The sequence below is a fragment of the Zosterops lateralis genome (assembly GCF_965231275.1).
Source record: "Zosterops lateralis genome assembly, chromosome: 6".
NCBI lineage: Eukaryota > Metazoa > Chordata > Aves > Passeriformes > Zosteropidae > Zosterops > Zosterops lateralis.
Window position 1 is genome coordinate 24,028,055 of NC_139761.1, and position 19,959 is coordinate 24,048,013.

A 19,959-nucleotide genomic window follows, 5' to 3' on the forward strand; every position below is an offset into this window, starting at 1 on the left:
GCAGGGCAGTGGTTCCCTGTCTGCTGGGATCACACAGCCAGACTTCCAGAATCTCAAGACATTACAAGGATTTGCAAAGCATGGTCACCTCTACCTTTCCTCCCCCTCTTTCTGTCTTGACCTCTCTCTCCCTTTGCCCACTTGACTGGCACATACGGCCCCACCCCTCTCGGCCACAGCTTGTCTGATCAGCATCAATATCTGGCAGCCTTTCATGGGGACCTGTTGAATTATGGAAAATCATCAGTATGGGAGATTTCTGGCCCCAAGCAGCCAGATGGTCTAAAGGCCCAAGTGAGGATCTCTATCTTGGCAGTGCATATATGTGCACCAGGCAAGGAATCCTGCACCCCTAGGGAAGGGGGAACATGGATGGTTTAGTCAGCAGAAGACACGACTGCCTTAATTGTGCTGCTGCTGCAACTCAGTTACTGCACCCAACACAGCTGTCCCCATGGGATAATATCCCTTGTTCCCTTAGGGAACAGCCTGTCCCTAAGATCACACTAATCTTTCTGAGCTCCATTCCCTAAGATAGGTCTCCTAGAAATATGTTGGTTTTCACATGTATCTTCAGATGCCCTGAAACTCCACAGGTTCCTCCTTGTCTCCAAGGGAGCCAGTCTCCCTTCTGCACAGCTGAACATCACTGCAATTCACAAGAGCAGAACTCTAAAGTAAACTAGGATGGTACAATTCAGTTTTGTTGATTCTCCAGTATAGTCCATGGAAGCTGTACACAGTTCTAGAGATTTTTCCAGATTTTTGGCCCAAGAGCCAAGTGTTAGTTTCCAAAGCAATTCATCAGGGGTAGATTTTTGTTAAGGACTACAAAACTCTTTTTGTATATATAAAACTTGTTGCTGATATGACTTTTTAACTTATCTTAAAGCAACTACTGAGCAAATAAATGACATCAAATGACAACTTTGCTGTGGACAGGCCCCTTATTTTTATTCATACATTGGCAACTGTTTATCTTGGATAGCTGAGAATGAATCCCTGAGAGCTGTAAATTAGCAAGGACTAGATCTTTCAGACATTCCTAGTTGTTATCAGTCTGATGAAAACCCTGAAAAAGCTTCAGCCCCTCAAGCTGTTTGCCACTGCCTTCCTACACAGAGCTGCCCCACATCTGGCCAACCATACAGTCAAATGCTCATTTAGGCACTTCTGCCAACTTAGGAACAAAACACTCTTAAATTTTCTTTTAAATGTGTTCTGAGATCTGTAGAAGAAAGTTATAGAAGGGTGCAAATCCTATTAAATGTAACTCAGTATTTAATATTTTAATACAACTTTTTTGTGTCCTGTCTATATCAAGAAAACCTTAGAAGATAGGTAGAGGGGACACTACCAATTTTCATACTGATTATCTACTGACCAAAACAGCTAAGTTTTTATTATAAATGTTTTATTTGAAATTTAAAACCAAGGTAGCTTGTTCTATCAAACACAAATTTAGTGAAAAAAATGAATACAACCAAATTTCAAATAATTTCTTAGCCTTGTACTGATACACCAACTTTAACCTTGTGGAGACATCTACTTTCAACAGCTGTGTCTTGCTTTGACTTCTGTGAAGTTTTTAAAACTTCTGTATGTAAGCATAGCAAAGTATTTCTGTCACTCATTTTAACAACTTTTTCTCCTTTTCTGCGTCTGAAGCAGGCAAAGCTTCCACACATACATATTAGGATTTCACCCAATTATTCTTGGTGTTCTGCTCAAAATTTAATTACTTCTTGCACTCCACACACTGGTAGATTGTTAGGGGTGATGGAAAATTTTCCCTGTCTAAAATGGAAGAAACAAAGCCAATAATTTTATTTACCCCATTAAAGAACTAAATGGGATGATTTTAGTCCTATGAGCATGTATTGATGGAGACCATACTGCTTGTAATTTTATTTCTAGTGAAGAAATGAATAAACTTTTTTTTATGAAAGTGAACTTTGTGAAATTTTGCTTTTAAAGAGTACTACATCTAAATTGATAGCTACATCCACTTAGACTTACATCCACCTCAGTAGCCTCCTTTCTCATAGACTAATTTTTGAGATGTTTATCTCCTTGATCATAAAACCTGTGAAATAGGGGCACCACATCAGCGAGTCAAATAATCATGAACAAAGTCCAAATTTATTCAGACAATAAATTAGAATAGTACCAAAGTAGCTTTTCATTTTTGCATCCTAATGTTTTGATTTTTCTGTTAAGTTTGTTTCTGATATTAGTTCTGTTAATACTTAGTTCATGAACAAATAAAACAGTTTCCATCCTTTGAAATCTTTGGGAAACCACTATATTTTTCAATAGTATGTGGAATGTAGCATGCATATTCATGTGAGAGAATCAATCATCACACATTTATGTCATGTATTCTGCAAGGGTGATCCTAACCTTGTCTCTTCAGGGCCACTGGGAAGCAGTTGTGACCAATTCTATCAGTTATATTGCCATTTTACTGTATGAAAATGGATCTGCATCTATCACATTCAGAAGCTGCTCAAACCATGATGAACTTCTGTAAACGTGGCACAGCATGGACCTTTGGCCTGAGGTCATCATGATGGAACATGCCCAGCTCTCCCTGATGACAGCTTCTCAGAAAGGAGTGTGACCCTTTGCAGCTGGCAACTGCCTGGGCAATATGCCAGAGCACGAACACAATTGTAACGGTGCGCTCAGGACTCCTGAACAGGGGATTGGCAGGTTTTAAACTAAATATGGTGATTTCAATTCATAAATTCTCAACTTTTTACATTTCACTACTAGTTTTAGGTTAAAACTTGAAAGAAAAGAAAAGTGGTGGTGGTTTTTTGGTTGCTGTGGCATTTTTTGTTTGCGTTTTTTTGTTGTTTTTTTTTTTGTTTTGGTTTTTTTTCATTTAGACTAAATATTGCTGTTGCTCCTCCTTTCTGCCAAAGGAAGGAAAATAAAACCAATTCCAGGTCAAAGACTGCTTTTCCTTTTCCATAGCGGTTCTACTTCATCAGTTCAGTCTATTTTCTTTATTGCCTGGCTTTGTGCTCACCAGCAAAGTTAGTACTTACTCATTACAGTACATAATAGGACTAAGAGTAAACCACTGAAGGACTTGGTCCCACTATTACTGTGTTCCATTAATTTTATAATCAAGTCTTGGCTTCCAACATGAAATCCTGAATTCTGAAAACACTTCTGGCTTTGTATTTCTTACATTTAGTTGAATAGAGTTACCAGGTACATGTTACCTTAAAATTGATTTTTAATGACAATATTTTACAATTAACAATAAAAAAAACACACTCCAAACCCAACTTCTTTTGCAGACTATTTTATTAAAGGGATTATAAAATACAAAAGAGAGAGAGACAGGTAACCTGAGATGCAATTTTGGAATGCAAACTTTTAGTTCAAATGTGCAAGCTCAAACTTAACAAATGTTTAAAATATTTGAGTTTGTCAAATGGTGCCAAAATAAACCATGTCTTTTCTAAAGACTACATATTTAGCTAGGCACTGGCAATGTAAATCTTTCAACCATTTCAAGTATTTGTTTAAAAGCCTCCCAGAACACGTGGGCTCCCAACAAAACTGAAGAATGAAATGTTTAGAACACTGAAGCTCAACAGCTGACTTATAATCGACCTAATATGAGAACACTACTTTGTCTTTTTGAACTTGTGAATACATTTTATTTACCAATGCATGAGAAGAACAAACAGAGAAAGTCCAGTTCTGCAGACCTGATGTGAAATGTTACAGCGATAAGAGTCAGCCCATGTAACGCTGCGACCACAGCAAGAGAACCTGCCCCTCAGTGATTGCATGTGCCTCACAGCTGATTCTTGCATGGGACCAAAATCTTCAGGGGTGCAAGTTAAGAAGAAAACCCAACAAAACCAACAGCCTTATTCTAATTGAAAGAAATAAAGGCACAGAGAAATCCTGAATTTAGATAGTAAATTCATCTGTGTACATGGAATAAAGATGTTACAACTCTTGATCACCTGGTATGAATTTATATAAAGTCAATCTTGTAAAATGTTCCTGATCCGGAATAAACAAATAAATAAATCTGCATATCACAACATACTGACCTCACTAAACCGTTTTAATATGATATCTTATTAATAAAAACAGTTTTAATATTCGTTAACATTAATGATTAACCAATGACTCTTACTTTGCTATGAATATATTTAAAGAGGAATCAAACAGACTTCAGCTATAGGACTCCACTAACAAGACAGAGCTGGCTTTGAACTTTTCAAATATCAGCAGTTTTCCCAACACTAGTACAGAAAGCCATGCCACCAGTTTTCAGCTGTGGGCTGCATGAAAAATAGTACTAAAAGACTAAAGGTTCACAGTTCTTTTCTGTTAAAGTTGATTTGTCACAATATTGTTAATTAGTGAGGGCTTAGGGAAGGCTTACTAGGAATATAATTACAGTGCTGAAAAGCATTAATAATGCTCTTATCCCGAGCCAACATGATGTTATTTACATATTTTACCATGACATATACCAGAAATGGCTCCCAATGCATAACATGCTGCAGGATCATCAAGAGAAAGACACAAAATCTCACAGGGGAAGAACATTTCCAAGTATATCTGTTCTATATTCAAGACAACAGAGACCCTAATTTGACCAGTAATTACAGCTGTCACCATAAGAATCACCTATGGTGAGCCACCTTTCATCATGAACTGTATTTCCATCAGGAGGGAAATGAATTGCTACTCCTGGTATATAATCGGATGCAATCTCATCTTTCTCACATGTATTAGGACAGAAGTGACAATTGCATTTGTCTGCTCTATGGGAGCAGACTTCTTTTCACTTTCAGAGCTCTGCACAAGCATCAATCAGTTCTCAATGAATAAACCATATAATAAGCCCATTAACCCATTAATGTTGTCATTATTACCTATTTTTACTGACCAGAGCAGATTTCCTGCCCCCATTACACCGAAAGGCTGAAGTTAGACTGGGCTCAACAGGACCAGAAGTTCTGCTGAGGGCACTAAAGGCTGGGCCTCCACTACCAGACCAATGTGCTTCATGCTGCTCACTTTGGCAGGTGAAGAAGTGAAAGTGTTTTGACATTAACCACAAAGATACTTTTGCAAACTCCCCGGAGGAGCCCAGGAACCTCTTCAGGGACCACATGCCTTTAATGACAGTCACTAAGGAATTTGCCAAAGACCACACACTGGGTTGCTAGCAAGGAAGAGGGCAAACCCAACATTTTTTGAATCTTTCTACTCTCAACAGAGTACATTTCCCAATTTCCTTTCCAAAAAATAAAAACATTTTCAGTTGAATTTTAAACATCAACACATCTGATTTAATGACTATTCAAATACATTTATTCCACATTTGTCATTTATGACAAAACACCCTAACTCAAATTATCACTGAATTCCAGGCTGCTTGGTACAAGACAAAAGACAGAGTCAGGAACTGTTTTTTCACCTTAGGTATAATGTGTCAAAAGGAAAATTATGGAGCAAAACTATCACTTAGATTTACTGAATCAAGTATTACCTGCAATCGTATGTATCTGACATCAAGCCTGCTAGATGGCTTTTGCACGGCCCATCCTACTTTTCCAAACAAAGCCAATGGACACAGGAGGCTGGAGATCAAACAGACTGGCTGTAGGAAGCCTGCGTTCACAAGATTATTCACTTGGATGCAGAAATACTTGGGGAAAGGTGAGGAGCTCTTAGACACTCCCAGGGGAAGGAGGAACTCAGCACATTCATGCATAAAGCACAAGCCCTGATCCAGTAAACCTGCTTTTTCAAAGTAGCAAAAAACTTCCTCTTAAAAGCTGCCAAGCAATAACTACTGATTTTACACTGAAAAATAAGTACTTCAAAGTTATATTAAAACAATGTATATGAATAAATGTTTCATTTTCACAGTGAAGGAAAAGCTACCTTATTGTCCTTAAGGGATCTTTGTCACAGAGGCCATGTTTAACTTAACTAAGAAATCACCTTGAAAAGGAGGTTGTTTGGAGATGGCAGTATTTCATATCACCATATTCAGTATGGAGATTCTGATGATACTTTGCTACTGTGAGAATTAAAGAGAAGCTGTGAGAAGAGATGGAATAAGAGCTCATGGTCACCAGGGAATGCTAAAACAACAAGTGACATTCAGCACCCATAAATGCTAAGGTATTCAGAGAACAGTTCTGTCTTCATACAAGCTATGATGAACTCTAAGCTGAACATTACAACTGAAGAAAGAGTTGCTGTTTTACGACAGAAATATTAATACCAATAAATAATCTGTCATAAAGCATGTCCAATGCTAAAAACAGTTACAGATAGCACAGAAAATAAGACAGACAACATCATTATGACAACTATGAAAGTCACATTTTATCTCTATTTTGAACACCAGGAACAAATCCGGTTGCATCTCAGTAAAAAACACTGCAGAGCTGGAAAAAAAAAAAGAATAGTATGACAAGGCCAATTAAAAACATGAGACAGCTCCTTTAAATGAGACTAGGGGCTCCATCTGGAAAAGAAAAGTGGAGGAAATGATGCCAAATACATAAAATCACATGGGACATGGAAACAATATGAACAGGGAATGGTTCCTTACCATTTCTCTCACACAAAAATTAGGTGATAGCTAATGAACAGAGCTGGTTCATAACAGAAAAGGAAGTATTTCTTCACTCAATGCATCATTAACTACATAAGATCTTGTGAAAGGAACAAGTAGATACAAACAATTTAAATGGATTAAAAAACAGGTCATGAAAAATGCTTCTAAATACAAAGACACCACCTCTGGCTTAGAAAGCCTCTAACTAACAAGTTGCTGTGACACTAGTTGGGAGAGTGGTCACTAGTGCTGGTCTGACTTTGTATCCTTTCCTAGGGCATCTTCTATCTGTTATTGCCAAAGACAGTCTTTGGGCTTTGGTCTAGCAGAGCATGGTAGTCCTTACATTTTTGTCTTTATTCCTTCCTCACTACCTCCTTACAGCAGAAATGGTTCAGTAGCACTGACAGCTCAGGAGATCTTGTCATCCATCTCATGCACAAAACTCAGTGAGAACAGGAGGACAAAGAGCTGTTGAGTCACCCCAAGAGCTGAACAGCAGCACACTGGAGATGGTGAAGGGGCTGGAATCTGGGGGGTGGCAATCCTCTGGTTTGGAAGCATTAACATTTCTTCCCACTAAATAGGTGTGGGGGAGAGGCTCCAGACTCACTGGCTATCTTAGGATTGACCAAAGGTCAAAAAAGGAGCACTTCAGAAGTTTCTAGAAGTGACTTGGGTAAATGTGGCTTGGAGGGATGCTACTTATCTCCCTGCAAGAGGTTAGGTTTGGTCAACTGAAACTAGGAGGGGCTTAGGTCTGCAGCTGGGGAAGGTTTAACATTTAAGTGTTTGAAAGGAAAAACAAACATTAAAATGTCTCTCTATACACCTAAAATTGAAATTTCATTTTCTCCAGATAGGCTGCACTATTACAGCATCTGAACAAGCAAGCATTAAGAGGTAAGACCATGTAACAACATTAAACACAGAGCAAAGCAGACAAGTGGAAGCCTCAGGAGCTATATCCACCTTGCCTGAGTTGGCTGGTCCTGAGAAGACACTGAAGTCCAGCTGGCTGTTGAGATTCTTTATTGAATTTGGGGTGCTCAGAGATTACAGCTGCTTTCTTGAAAAGGATTATATGAGTACTGATCTGACTGTTCATACAGGGGGATGGTTGGGTCACAAACATAACTCTAAGTTCAACTCTAATGTATCTGTAAAGTCTATGATGTCTGTGTACCCCAAACTTTCCTCCTCAGCCCCCAGTTTGTCCCCTCCCTGTAAGATTCTATGCTTCAGCTTTTAAATCCTAGGGCACTTCATGAGTACAAAAAGCTGAGGATTGACAGTTTAGCCTCAAACCCAATCTGGATGGTACTCCTGCACTGCAGAGCAATCAGAGTCTTGAAGGAAACGGATAAGAAGAGGCAAACACTGAAAAGGTGGATTTTTAATTTATAAGGTGCTTTCTGAAATCTGAGAGCTTTTCCCTCCTATAAAACGACAGAGGAGTGACTAAAAACAATACAGGAACATTTCTCCACTGTCTGAGATACTGTACAATGTCAAAAGGCTTTCATGTTGCAATTTTTAAAGCTGTACTTCCAGTGAAACTTAAATGTAAATTTCTTTTTAATGTACACTGAAAATGCCATGTAGTATCAGAAACTATTCAATTGTTGCATAAAGCTATGCATTTAACCTGCCCTTTGATGTAGCCACAGTTACTACCTGCAATTCAATGGGCTATGAGTAAGGAGGAAAAAATATCCAATATACCAGCTAGAGATATTTCTTGAATGCCAACTTATTTTATCAATTAATATATCTAACATACAAATACTGGACTGTTTGCAGTCTCACAAATGAAATAAGGTATTTACATTTTGAAACTACTTTGCAGCATTTTGAACCTGAAGCCTGCAGTATTTAAAAGAATGACCATGCTATGCCTTGCAGCAGACTACAGCCTACTAACACTGAGAGGACAGACTGCTAAAATAAGCGTCTACATAATTTTTCACAATACACAACGCCACAATGCATTTGGCTAAAAACAAATACATGTTTGCAGTGAAACATTTTAACAAATCACAGAACTCAGCAGCAAAGTAGTTAAACATTTATGATTTGATTTTATCTCAGCTTGGAATGTCGCTGGAGTGTCCCACTTCTAACAACTGTTTGCTAAGTTAAGGCTTCAGTGTTTACACAGTGCTGAATGAAGCAGCCTGGTCACCAGATGTGAAAGCTTCCTTAGACTACAGCTTTCAATCAGATCACGGTCCTAATGGTCCCCGCTCCAACCTTCTTCCTCAGGACGTCCACCAGCCTTTCCAACCTGAGAGGGGGCAGGGGAGAGGGAGAGGAGAGAAAAAAAAAGGAAGCTAATGTTAGGAATGTTCTGGCTGAAAGAGACAGTGTTTGCACTGAACCAAGCTGTCCTGGTGGTGGTCACGCTCAGAAACAAAGCACTACTGTAAAAGACAGACATTAAGGGAAAATGCAGACAACTTACGAAAAACTTTTTAACCTACAACCCAACCCATCTGCAGTGATATATATCAACTCTCTTTTCCTTTGTAGTGCATGTAGTATCTGAGGTCCCTGTTATGGCATTAACACAAATCCCTGTGCAGGAATCCTGTGGTAGATATATACTATGGTGTTAGCAGGACAATTAATTTTTGCACTTTTAAAAATATGAGCTGTCCATGGCTCTTGTTAAATGTAGCACTTAACTACTGTTTCACCTTAAAAAATATCTTGCCCATTATCCAATAGATACTTTTACTGTCCAGTTTATAAATTAATGACTAAAACCCAGTGTATTTTATGTAAAAATCTTCTCAAAATACTCAACAAGTCAAGTTTCTGAGGATGTGGATGATGATATTTTGAAGGTGGCCTGGGTGATTCTAGGTGTCAATAAAACTACAGAAAAATTAACAGTTTAAATAGGTAGGACAGAGAGCTGCCCAATCCTCTTAGTTTTAAGGCACAGGCACTATGAACATGTTCAGGATCTCACTGGCTTAAGTTGATCTTTCTTTTGTTAATGTATGTAGACAAATGCAAAGGACTAAATTTGTTCATCATTTTGCATCGGCACACATTTATCTTCAGCATTGCAGAAATCACGCATTCAAGCTATTTCTTCAATTTGTCCGTATTTTACAGTACCCTTTAATGAAAGCTGTCCCACAAATAAACAATCTGTACAAAACAGACACTATGTGTAGCAGAACACTTTCAGAGCCATGTCCAGAATATTACACATGCTGCTTCCACAATGGATAAACAGAGCTGCATTGTTACAAAGTTGACCATTTTTTTCTTATCTTGAAAGACAATTAAAAAAAAAAATATACAACATAAGAAAAGCAGATAGGAAATAAAAATAACACAGCTTTATCAAAATTGCAAAATGCATTTTATCTCATGAATGCGTTAGTAACTTCAGTGCATGTAAACTAGTCAACATGGATTTATTGCCACAAGTCATGACTAATGTGCTCGGTACGTATTGAAACACTCTTGTTTTCCAGGAACCACCAAGCACGATGAAGCTACACCTTTCATTGTACTCACCAGGTGACTTAATTCCTGAAATGAGATTAAGAATTCACCACCCAAATGTAATCATCAGACACCAGGAAAAGTATGTGGAAAGTTCAGCTCATTCTAGCTGTTCCACAGGGACTCTGAAGGAATTAATTCACAGGTAAAAAGCTGCTCCTCTCCCTTCGGTTTTCCAATAGTCACTTTTCCTTCGTAACCAACTAGTGCATTTTCCCCTGGTTTTGTAAAACAACATCACTGCACTTTGTCTTTATGGAGGCAGCACCCAAACAGCCATAACTCAGTGCCATCAGTCCATGCAAGTATAAAGTCAGGGATTTCACAAATGATTTGCTCCTGGAAGTTTTCTCACATGGATACATTTATGTTTTCTGAGTTCTAAGGATTTTAACTCAGTTACTGATTGGTCACAGTTTTGTCAGCCTCTCTTATTGGGAAGTTTCCCTGTTACATTGGTTGTCAGTCATTGTACAATTTCAGATTAGTCCTCTTTCAGAGGACTAATGTGTATTCAGAAGCACAGCCACTTTCTCAGCCATTTTACTCTTGCTGGAGGTCTCTTTCACACTAGCACCCTCTCTAACGTACTTCAGAGACATTAAAGCACTGGAGAAACATTTCAAACTGTTTGGACAAACAGAAGGTTTGGGCTGAAAATTGTTTTTCTGGGAGACAGCATAAAACCTGTAAAATCTGAGATCATGGCTTATTTAAATCACTGTTCAGTTAAAAAGAAATATTGTGTGGCTTATACAAGATGGGGGGGGGGGGGGGGGGTGTGGGGGGTGGAATGACTTCAGTGATTGAGGCTCCTTTTGGGGAAACACAAGTTGGATGTCACAGCTTACATACTGTCCTACAACTGAGTTTAGATGTGCACCACTCTGTGACCAAGCAATGGCACTGCACACCAGAGCAGAACAAGCCAGCAAAGAGCTGCCCATGTTTGAAGAGAAATACTACTGGGATGAAAGTAGCTGTCTTCTGTTTAACCTTGAAACTGTCAGGCTTCATTGAAAATAATGAGGCTTAGCAATCATAGTTTTTGCTTTTCAAATGAATGATGACTGAAATCATCAAAATGAGGTATTCCTCACCAAATACAAACCAAGCAGAGCTTGTTTGTCTTTTGTTTCAGTCATACATGGATTCTCAAATTTACTTTTTCTTTATCAGAAGAAAAAAAATGTAGCACTGGATTAAGATACTGTACCTTTGAAAGAGATTGAAGCAACAATGTGAAAGAGAAATTGTAACAGCTATTTATAAGATAAAATAACAGAGGGCAAAATTTACCCCTACACAGACACAAGACCTAATATACCACTGAAATCCCACTTAAGCCTACAAAATAATGCTATGCGCTGAATCAGTGGTTAATAACTCTTGATACAAGCCTCAGGGGGCTTTTTGGAATGATAATCCTGGACTCTTTGTTCACCAAGGGTCCAACTCTGTCATCCCAACTCACACTAAGCAACATTTTCTTTGTGAGCAATAAAAGGCAGCTAAAAAGGCCATTGGTGGCAGTGAGGTGCTACCTGCAAGGGGTGAGGGTGGCAGAGTCAGCCCTTGTTGAGAAGGCTTTGTGCCCAGCCCAGTGGGACACTGCCAGCAGCTCCCTCTGGAGACTGAGCATTTTAATGTGGAAAACTGCAGTAATAGCTTTATACCTCAAGATCAAAGGTAACTTAAACAGAAGAATGGAAGGTGCTGGGAACTAGTCTCAATGTTTGCAGGGTTTTATGCAAAACATGGAAGACAGGAAGACATGAAGAAAGCTACTTCTATTACTTCCTGTAATTTCACCAAATTTTACTTAACTGAAAGCAACACTGACTACATTTGATTGTATTATAAGAAAATTCTCATGAAACAACTAAGTCACTTAAGAAGAAGTATTGACTGAACAAGTCACTTAAATATTTGAGTTCATATTTTAGATCAGACAGAAGAATGATATGGTGGGTGGGCCATTCTGTTGTACTGCTGAGGGTCCAAATGTGCAAGGATACACAGCTTTTGGAATGTTTTACAAAGCCTCCTAAGGGCTCATTCCCCATTCTTGCAAATTTCAATTTCTTTCTTAGAAGTTTTTGAGAACTGCAGTAGATGACCTTCATTATTTCTTGGTTCTTCAAATACTTCTAGAAAATCTGTCCTTTAACAAACAAATTCATTCAACAAATCAGCATTCTTTATACAATTACTGTATACACATATGCAAAGTGAGTACAAAATGACATATAAAATAAAGGAAAAAACTGTGAATTCAGATGGATAGGTACAACTTTGGTTTTATTTCTATTTATTTACATATATCCAGAACTAAAAAGTAAAAATGTCCAGTGCTTTTCATGATAGATAAAATTTGCATTGATGAAAAGCACAAAGATGATGGCTAGAAATATTTTTTATCTACACTACATACTTCGGTAATGCTCCCACAAAATGGAAAAATTAAATAAAACATGCAATTTAGGAAAGGGACACCCAGTCCATCATTACTCTTAAGTTAGTGAAAGACACACTGTTAAAAGTCTTGAACTGCAGTGGCTTAATGCTTCCTCCATACAAATTTGGAATTAAGCAGCTGAATCTGTGTTCTACACAGAAATAAAAAAGAATTCCATAAGGGGCTTGCTGCTATGATATTACAGGTTTCATTACGTCCTTTTAAACTTGTTGCTAAGCTTTAAGAAGATCTTTATCTTTAGAGGAAAGCTACCTGAACAAGATTATTACTAGGTGAGTCTTTCCCAAGACATTCTCAACTTCCAGTTATTTCAAACTGTGTTCCTTTGTCACCTATGCACACAGTTGTCAACACCTGAATAGAGCATATGTTGTTATGTGGGGTGTTCTTACACAGATCCTGAATTGCTTGACCATCTGCTCTGACTTTTAGCAAAGCTCCACTCCTGTGAGTAAAAAAAAATTTGATTTTAGACTTAGTCTCTATAGAACAGACTTAAAATCCTAACTGACAGTAAAGTTTGCTCTGGGAGCCTGGAAGCTGAACAGATTGGCTGCAAATATGTTACCTACTTCTCTCTGCTGCTTACTCTTATGCACATTTTTGGTTTGCTTCCCTGTTTCACATATTCTGCTGAAGAAGTCTAGCTCTAACCTGTAGCTTGGGATCAGTAAAAACTCTGCAACTGCCTAAGGTCCACACTGCTCCATCTCTGGCCAAAGGAACTCATCCCAAAGACAGCAGTGGCCTTTACTCTCAAGTTCTGAATATGACAGTTGTATAGTCACAGAGTAACCTTCCTAGGAATCACGCCCCAGAAATAGACAAAATGGACACCCAACTGACAGAAAAGGGCACCCTTCAAGTAGCCCATGTCCTAATCTGCAAAGCAATATATAGACTAGCCAAAAACAATGGTTTCTACCTGCAAATGGAGGAGTTAAGTGATAAAAACAAAATCATCCTGGATTTTGAAATGCTATATAAAGGCTTATAAACCTAAGCTATAACCCTTGGTTATCTTTCCAGTAGATAAGATTAGGCTTAGGCTATGAAGATGGCCTTACTTGCATGATTTCTGGCTTCTTGTGGAATGTGTTTTGCTGACACTAATTCCCTTTAGAGACCAAGCTTTTGAAAATACATTAGATAAATAAAATGCACTGGACAAACCACTGCAAGCAGTATAGCAGCAGAGTTCGGTGAATCATTGTTTGGTGAATGGTCATACAAACAAATTCACTTAATTTCATTAGAATAAATTAACTCCCTTCCTTTCCCTCTCTTTTCCTTCAGTTTTCCTCTCAGATAAACTTCATAAAATTCTATATGGCATATTTGTTTTCAGGCATTTTCTGTCAATTCAAGAAAACAAATGATATAGAGAAGAGAGGCTGCTGTGATACTGGTCTTGCCCAGAAACTAGTCACTTGGCTAGGATCATTTACTCAGGAGGCTGGAGCAAACTGGTTCAGCTCTATTATCTGCAGGAGGGAACTGGACTCCAGATGCTTCCCTCTCAAGGGAATATCACTGTGTTAACACTGGGTGTTGGGGTAGCTTGTTCTCAGTTTCAAAATTTGAGGCTTCTTTGAATAATAATACTTAAATATCCACTGGTTTGAAGCCTGGTATCACGGATATGACCTTGTAGTGTGTGAATTATCTACCATGTACACAGCCATCAGCCTCTTATTCCTGGCTGACCCAGTGAATTTTTAATTATCCTTATTCCTCAATTCAGGTACTATTTTTGCTACCTCAAAAGCCTCACCTTTTTAACAATATTTTTTTTATCATCTCAGTAAAAATCACTGCCCATTGAATTCAATGGTCTGTAACAATTCCTTCATAAACCATCATAGTGATAAAGACCACATGTGGTTCCAATGCACAGGCAGCCTCTATCTTCTTAACAAAGTTCCCTTTGCATTTTTTGGATCAGAGTCAGGGTGTCTTTCTAAATGGCACACTGGAGTTCAGCCATGGTTTTGAACCTGATGCCGAGTTTAATTCAGTGCCCTCTGTCAGACAGGTGGCTGGGCTGACTGGTATTAATGGTCCTTTCTGGTCTTAAAACATATGTCTTAGAGACTGATTTAGCACCATCAGTGAGCTCTAAACCATGGTAGACCACAGGGTTGAACCTAATCACAACAGGCACTGCCGCCAATTCCTGCCTGCCCAACACTGTTTGTAATGTCACTCCAAAAAGTATGTTCCATTAAATGTACGGGTCTTAAATTTGGCAGGGCAAACCATTCTGCCTCTGAAAAGCCCTGCCACCAAACAAGCATTCCTATTAAATCCCTTTCAGCATCTTCCCAACCCAAAACAGTAATTCTGTATATGATTAAACTTAGAAGCAAATACAGCCAGTTGGGCTCTTGACAGCAGACGTATTTCAAAATAAACCTGGCTTACACAGGCCTTGGCTAAAATATTAAGCCTTTATCTGTGGTCCACAATAACTAATCTTGTCAAACTGTTTGCCCTCTACCTTCTGTTTGGAAGATTAGAGCTAGCTCACCATTACTATTCACCTTGTGCCATCACTAGCAGCAGGAAAAGTGAGCAGTAAACACAGTTGGTCTATTTTGACAGCATTTCACCCTACTTTGCATTGATGTAGATTATTACATATTACAGGATAATATAAAATCAGGACTTGGCTTCCATGCTGGATTTAATGCCACCTTGTGAAAGGTATCACTCTTTTACTTTCAAATGCTTGCTCAGGATAGCATACACTGATTGCCAAAAATAAATGAGCTTCTGAGAAAGAAAAATAAACCTTGATACAACTACATTGTATTTCAGTACATGGAAATCTACAACATATCATAAAAACCAGGCTCTTACTATTGGATGGACCATTCACATCTGAGCATGTGGCTGATATTAGAGATAAAAAAATAACAATAGCTGAAATAGAGGAAATATTGGCATATTTAGAGTCAAATAATACACATCAGATTATTTAATCAAATCTCCCTTATTACTCCAGCTTGAATCCAACAGTTTATATGGAAATTTTATGCAAAATTTACTACTCATATTTGTGCCAGAAAAACGTTTTTTATACCTTCTTCCATAAGCTTGAATTACTTTTAGCACTGACAAGTACTGTTTCCATACATTTGGTATCGCAGCTCAGCTGCTCTCTTTTCTTAGGAGAAATCTTGACTTGAGAACTTACTCCTTACAGTGTACTCCTTACATTTCCACAAAGTTTGTGCTGATATGAATAGGCAAGGGTCTCCTGGATTTTTTTGCAAAATACTTCCTGGCAGTCTGTGTTGCCTACTTATGGAAAACTAGCAGTTTTACCTTATGCTAATATGTCTTCCCTACAGAAAGTATTCTGCCATTTTACATTTATTTATATTTATTCATTTGAAGAGGAAAAAATATTAATTCCTGAAAACTCCTGATGAACACTAGTCCTGCCCTTTGGTAATGATGTTTGGTATCATTAGAATGCCATGAATCACAGGTAATCTTATTGTGTCTCTGAACTGTTCCTCACATTCTTGAGAGCAATACAGTCTCAGATCTGGGTTCCTCATGTGTACAAACATAATAATAATAATAATGAAGTATCCTGCTGAATTAGGGCCTAAAATTGCTGAATAGAGAGCCTTTTTCTCTCAGCTTCTCAGTTTGGGCTCTGACAACGGCTCACCAGTTCTCTTATACTATATTCAACAGAAATGTATTTCAGGAGATGAAAAAAGGACCTCCTTTATAGAGGATTTAGGTTTGTTCTAAATCCCTTTTCAAGAAAATTTAAAAGCAATGTGAAAAATTATTATCTAAAACAAACAGTTTCAAATTTGCTCAAAATGAACAGTTAGGATTTATTTACAGATCTGCAGAGAATGGGGTTATTAAGAGATTCTAAAACTTGCAAGTATCAGTCTGAAACCACCACATCACACCTTTCTGCATGTTAGACTTCTAAAGTCAAGTCTGAACCTCTCATCTGCCTATTCCAAGCAAGTCTCACTCCTTCAGACACGTTCTTGTCAAGTTGTGTTTACAATGAGCTTGTACAATTGCAAATACTGATGCGCTATGGTGCTGGTGTTGGCTGAAGTAGAGATAATTGTCTTCTCATTGGTATTAGGCTGTGTGCTGGATTTGTGTTGAACACAGGGTTAATAATACAGAGATGGTTTTGTTATTGGTGAGCAGGGATTACACAGAGCCAAGGCCTTTTCTGCTTTGCATATTGCCACGCTGGCAAAGAGGCTTGAAGTACATGGAAGGTTGGGAGGAGACACAGCTGGGACGGGTGATCCAACCTGACCAAGGGGATACTCCAGACCACATGACATTGTGCTCAGTATATAAAGGAGTAGGAAGGAGGTAGAAGGGGGGATATTCAGGTTGATGGAGTTTGTCTTCCCAAGTAGCTCTTCTGTGTGATGGGACCCTGCTCTCCTGGAGACGGCTGAACACCTGCCTGCCACAGAAAGCAGTGAATTAATTCCTTGTTTTGTTCTGCTTGCATGTGCAGCTTTTGCTTTTCCTACGAACTTGTCTCTATCTCAACTCACTAGTTTTCCAGTTTTTATCTTTCCAATCCTACTGGTGAGGGAGTGAGTGAGCTGCAGTGCGGGGCTTGGCTGCTGGCTGGGGTTAAACCACAACAACTACTCAGGCTGTTTCCCAAGTACATCCCATCAAAGCACAGCTCCGGCAAACTGCTCTTCATATCATTAACAAGAAAGACAACGTGAACTTTTTTCTGGATTTTACAAGTATTTTAGAAAACCCAATGAAGACTTGATGGCTCTAAACAGCTCTCAGTCCTGTTCCACCATCCTGAGGTGGTTCCACCCCTTGACCAAAACTAATCTGGAGAGAAAATTCTTTCCTATAAACCATCATCAAATCTCTCCACGTTAAAAATAGGTTTTACATAGGTTTGTTGTATTTTATCATCAATGTGAAAGTGCTTAAGGTGGAATGATGTCCACATCACTAAGAGATCAAGTAGCAATGGAAACAGGTATGGATGTAAGAGAAAAATATTTTACTAAGCTCTTACTAGTGATAAGTCCTTCATAATGGGCTTAGACTGGTAGGTGAACTCTCTACCCCTCTGGTGGTTTCAGGACAACTCACACCTTGTCATACTTCTGAAAAATACTCTATCAAAATAGGGCAGTGTTTCCTCAAAAACTAATAAAAAATCCATGGACAAAACATTCTCTCTTCCTCCTAATGTTTCCCCTGGTGGCAATTCTGCCTGGTGATGACATGAGTGGAACTGATTGTAGGAGAAAAACCTTCTAATTTCTGTTCATGAAGGCATAAAAATTTGGCTTTACAGAAAGAGTCACAAAATTCTTCAAAAGTGTAAAGTAAAATCTATAAAATGTCTTTTGTGTTGCGTGCACCACTTAGATATCCCTTTTATCTGATATGCATATGTTATATCCCTTAAATAATTTATGATTATTTTATCAAAGATTGAAATAGAAGTGAAAGAAATGCATATATTATGAAGCACAAAATAAATTTCTAAATAAAAATAATTTTATTGTACATATTCCAATACCTGCACAATACACAATACCTGCAGTGTCTTTCATTCAAAGGCTGAATTCTGATACTTCCTATGAGTAAGAATTCCATGATCTGAAGATTAAATGATAAAACTTGGTCCTAAAGATATATGCCTTCCAACACTCTGTGTTTGGATCTATATCCTTATACCTACATCAGAGCATAAATGTAGAACAGGAATGCTGAGCATCTTGCCAAGAAAACAACAGTGGATATTATGGGGTTAAAGCTGTTGTTAGCTCTCATAAATACAGTTGATACTGCCCTTCTACAAAATCTTGTTAAAAAAAAGCCTTACGGAAAAATCTGACTATTAATTAAAACGGCTCAGTAGTACTCCAGAAACACAAACTAATTTTTTTTATCAGATAACTAACCCATGGTTTAGTAAAGCTATACTTAATTTTAAGCAGTGGAAAAATTTAAATGATTTCGAGTTTGCTTAAAATAAAATATTTTGTTCGCTTAGTCAGTTATTTCTTTTTGTTGTTGTAAAGAACTGTCCCAGCAATTCTCTAAAAGGTTATACGTAATTCAGAAGCTTCAGAAAGTCTGGGTTTTCTTTTTGAGCTTCTGCATATACATTTACAGTATTCAATCTTTTGCATATGTTAAGAAACAGTATGAGTATTAACAGAAAGAACCGCAAATTTATTTTTATTCCTTCAGCCAAGCCACAAATAAATGACTCTTGCAAACAAACCAAATACTATTTAGTAACGGCAATGTAAATGCCATGGACTTATTTTATTTGGATATAAAATATTAAAGTAAATGAGTATTTGCTGTGACACTCTTTTTATCATCTTGGAAAAAAAAAAAGCAAGTCTGAGAAAAAGTTTTGCTATTTTTCAAGGAGCACTCAATCTGCTGTTCAAAGTTATTTAATAATTTGTCATAGAATAGTTAACTATAAGCTTACAAATACTGTGTCAGCACGCTTCTTCCTATTGGGCAAACAACTTCAAAATCTAATTTGTTTGTGTTATTGGTCTTACTAAATATTAGTCTTTGCAAGTCTGGTTTACACCACTGAAGTTAACTATGCCAACATTCTGATTTTGTTCTGAAGTATTCCACAACAAGCTGATATTATACAATACAAGCCCAAGAGCTAGCCGATCCAGTTTACTGAGTGCATACTTAGTGTATTTTGCTACTGATAAATCAATAAACCACGTTGTAATCTACAAACTTCCATCTCTCTGAAGCAGCTATAAGTAAACTGTAAATGAACACACAGGTCAAAAACTGGGATGCTGTGATTGTGTTGACTCTGAAAACATTTGACTTTCATAGAATACATTTCAGTGTTTGAGAGAATGAAGTTTCAGCACTGCTTTTTTTTGTGAAAGGCTGAGATGATAAATATTCAAATAACAATAAATATTTGTGTTTATATTGTAACAAACAATAACTGCACTGCAATCCACAATGTACGGAGGTTAAGTTAAAAGTAAACCATAGCTACAAAAAGAAAATAAATACTTGCCTTTGACTGTATGCGCAGTTTTGCATTCTTCATCCATGTGAAACTCCCTGCAGCCAATGGATATCTTGGCTGTGCAAGGAATGCACAAAAGGCATACCTGTCATTCCCTTTGGGATTTTTTTTGGTCTTCACTCTGTTAAGTGCACCACTGAGCATTATACTGGCACAGATGATAAACTATCCCATGCTACAGGCCTCACTACAATTTGTGACACCCAAAATATCCAGGAGAAGGATATCCCATAATCTGCTCTGGCAATATCA

The 19,959-nt window shown here is 37.9% G+C and overlaps 1 protein-coding gene across 7 annotated transcripts in view; it reads right to left on the bottom strand.

The window, feature by feature from the left end:
* Positions 1-3,316: 3,316 nt before the first annotated feature.
* MIPOL1 (mirror-image polydactyly 1) overlaps positions 3,317-19,959 on the bottom strand; it is a 184,181-nt gene continuing 167,538 nt past the window's right edge. For all 7 annotated transcript variants that reach the window (XM_083863214.1, XM_083863212.1, XM_083863218.1 and 4 more), the window contains one exon: positions 3,317-8,909. In XM_083863214.1, coding sequence (XP_083719340.1) covers positions 8,843-8,909 — 67 coding nt within the window. In that variant the 3' untranslated portion in view covers positions 3,317-8,842. The remainder of the gene's footprint in view (positions 8,910-19,959) is intronic.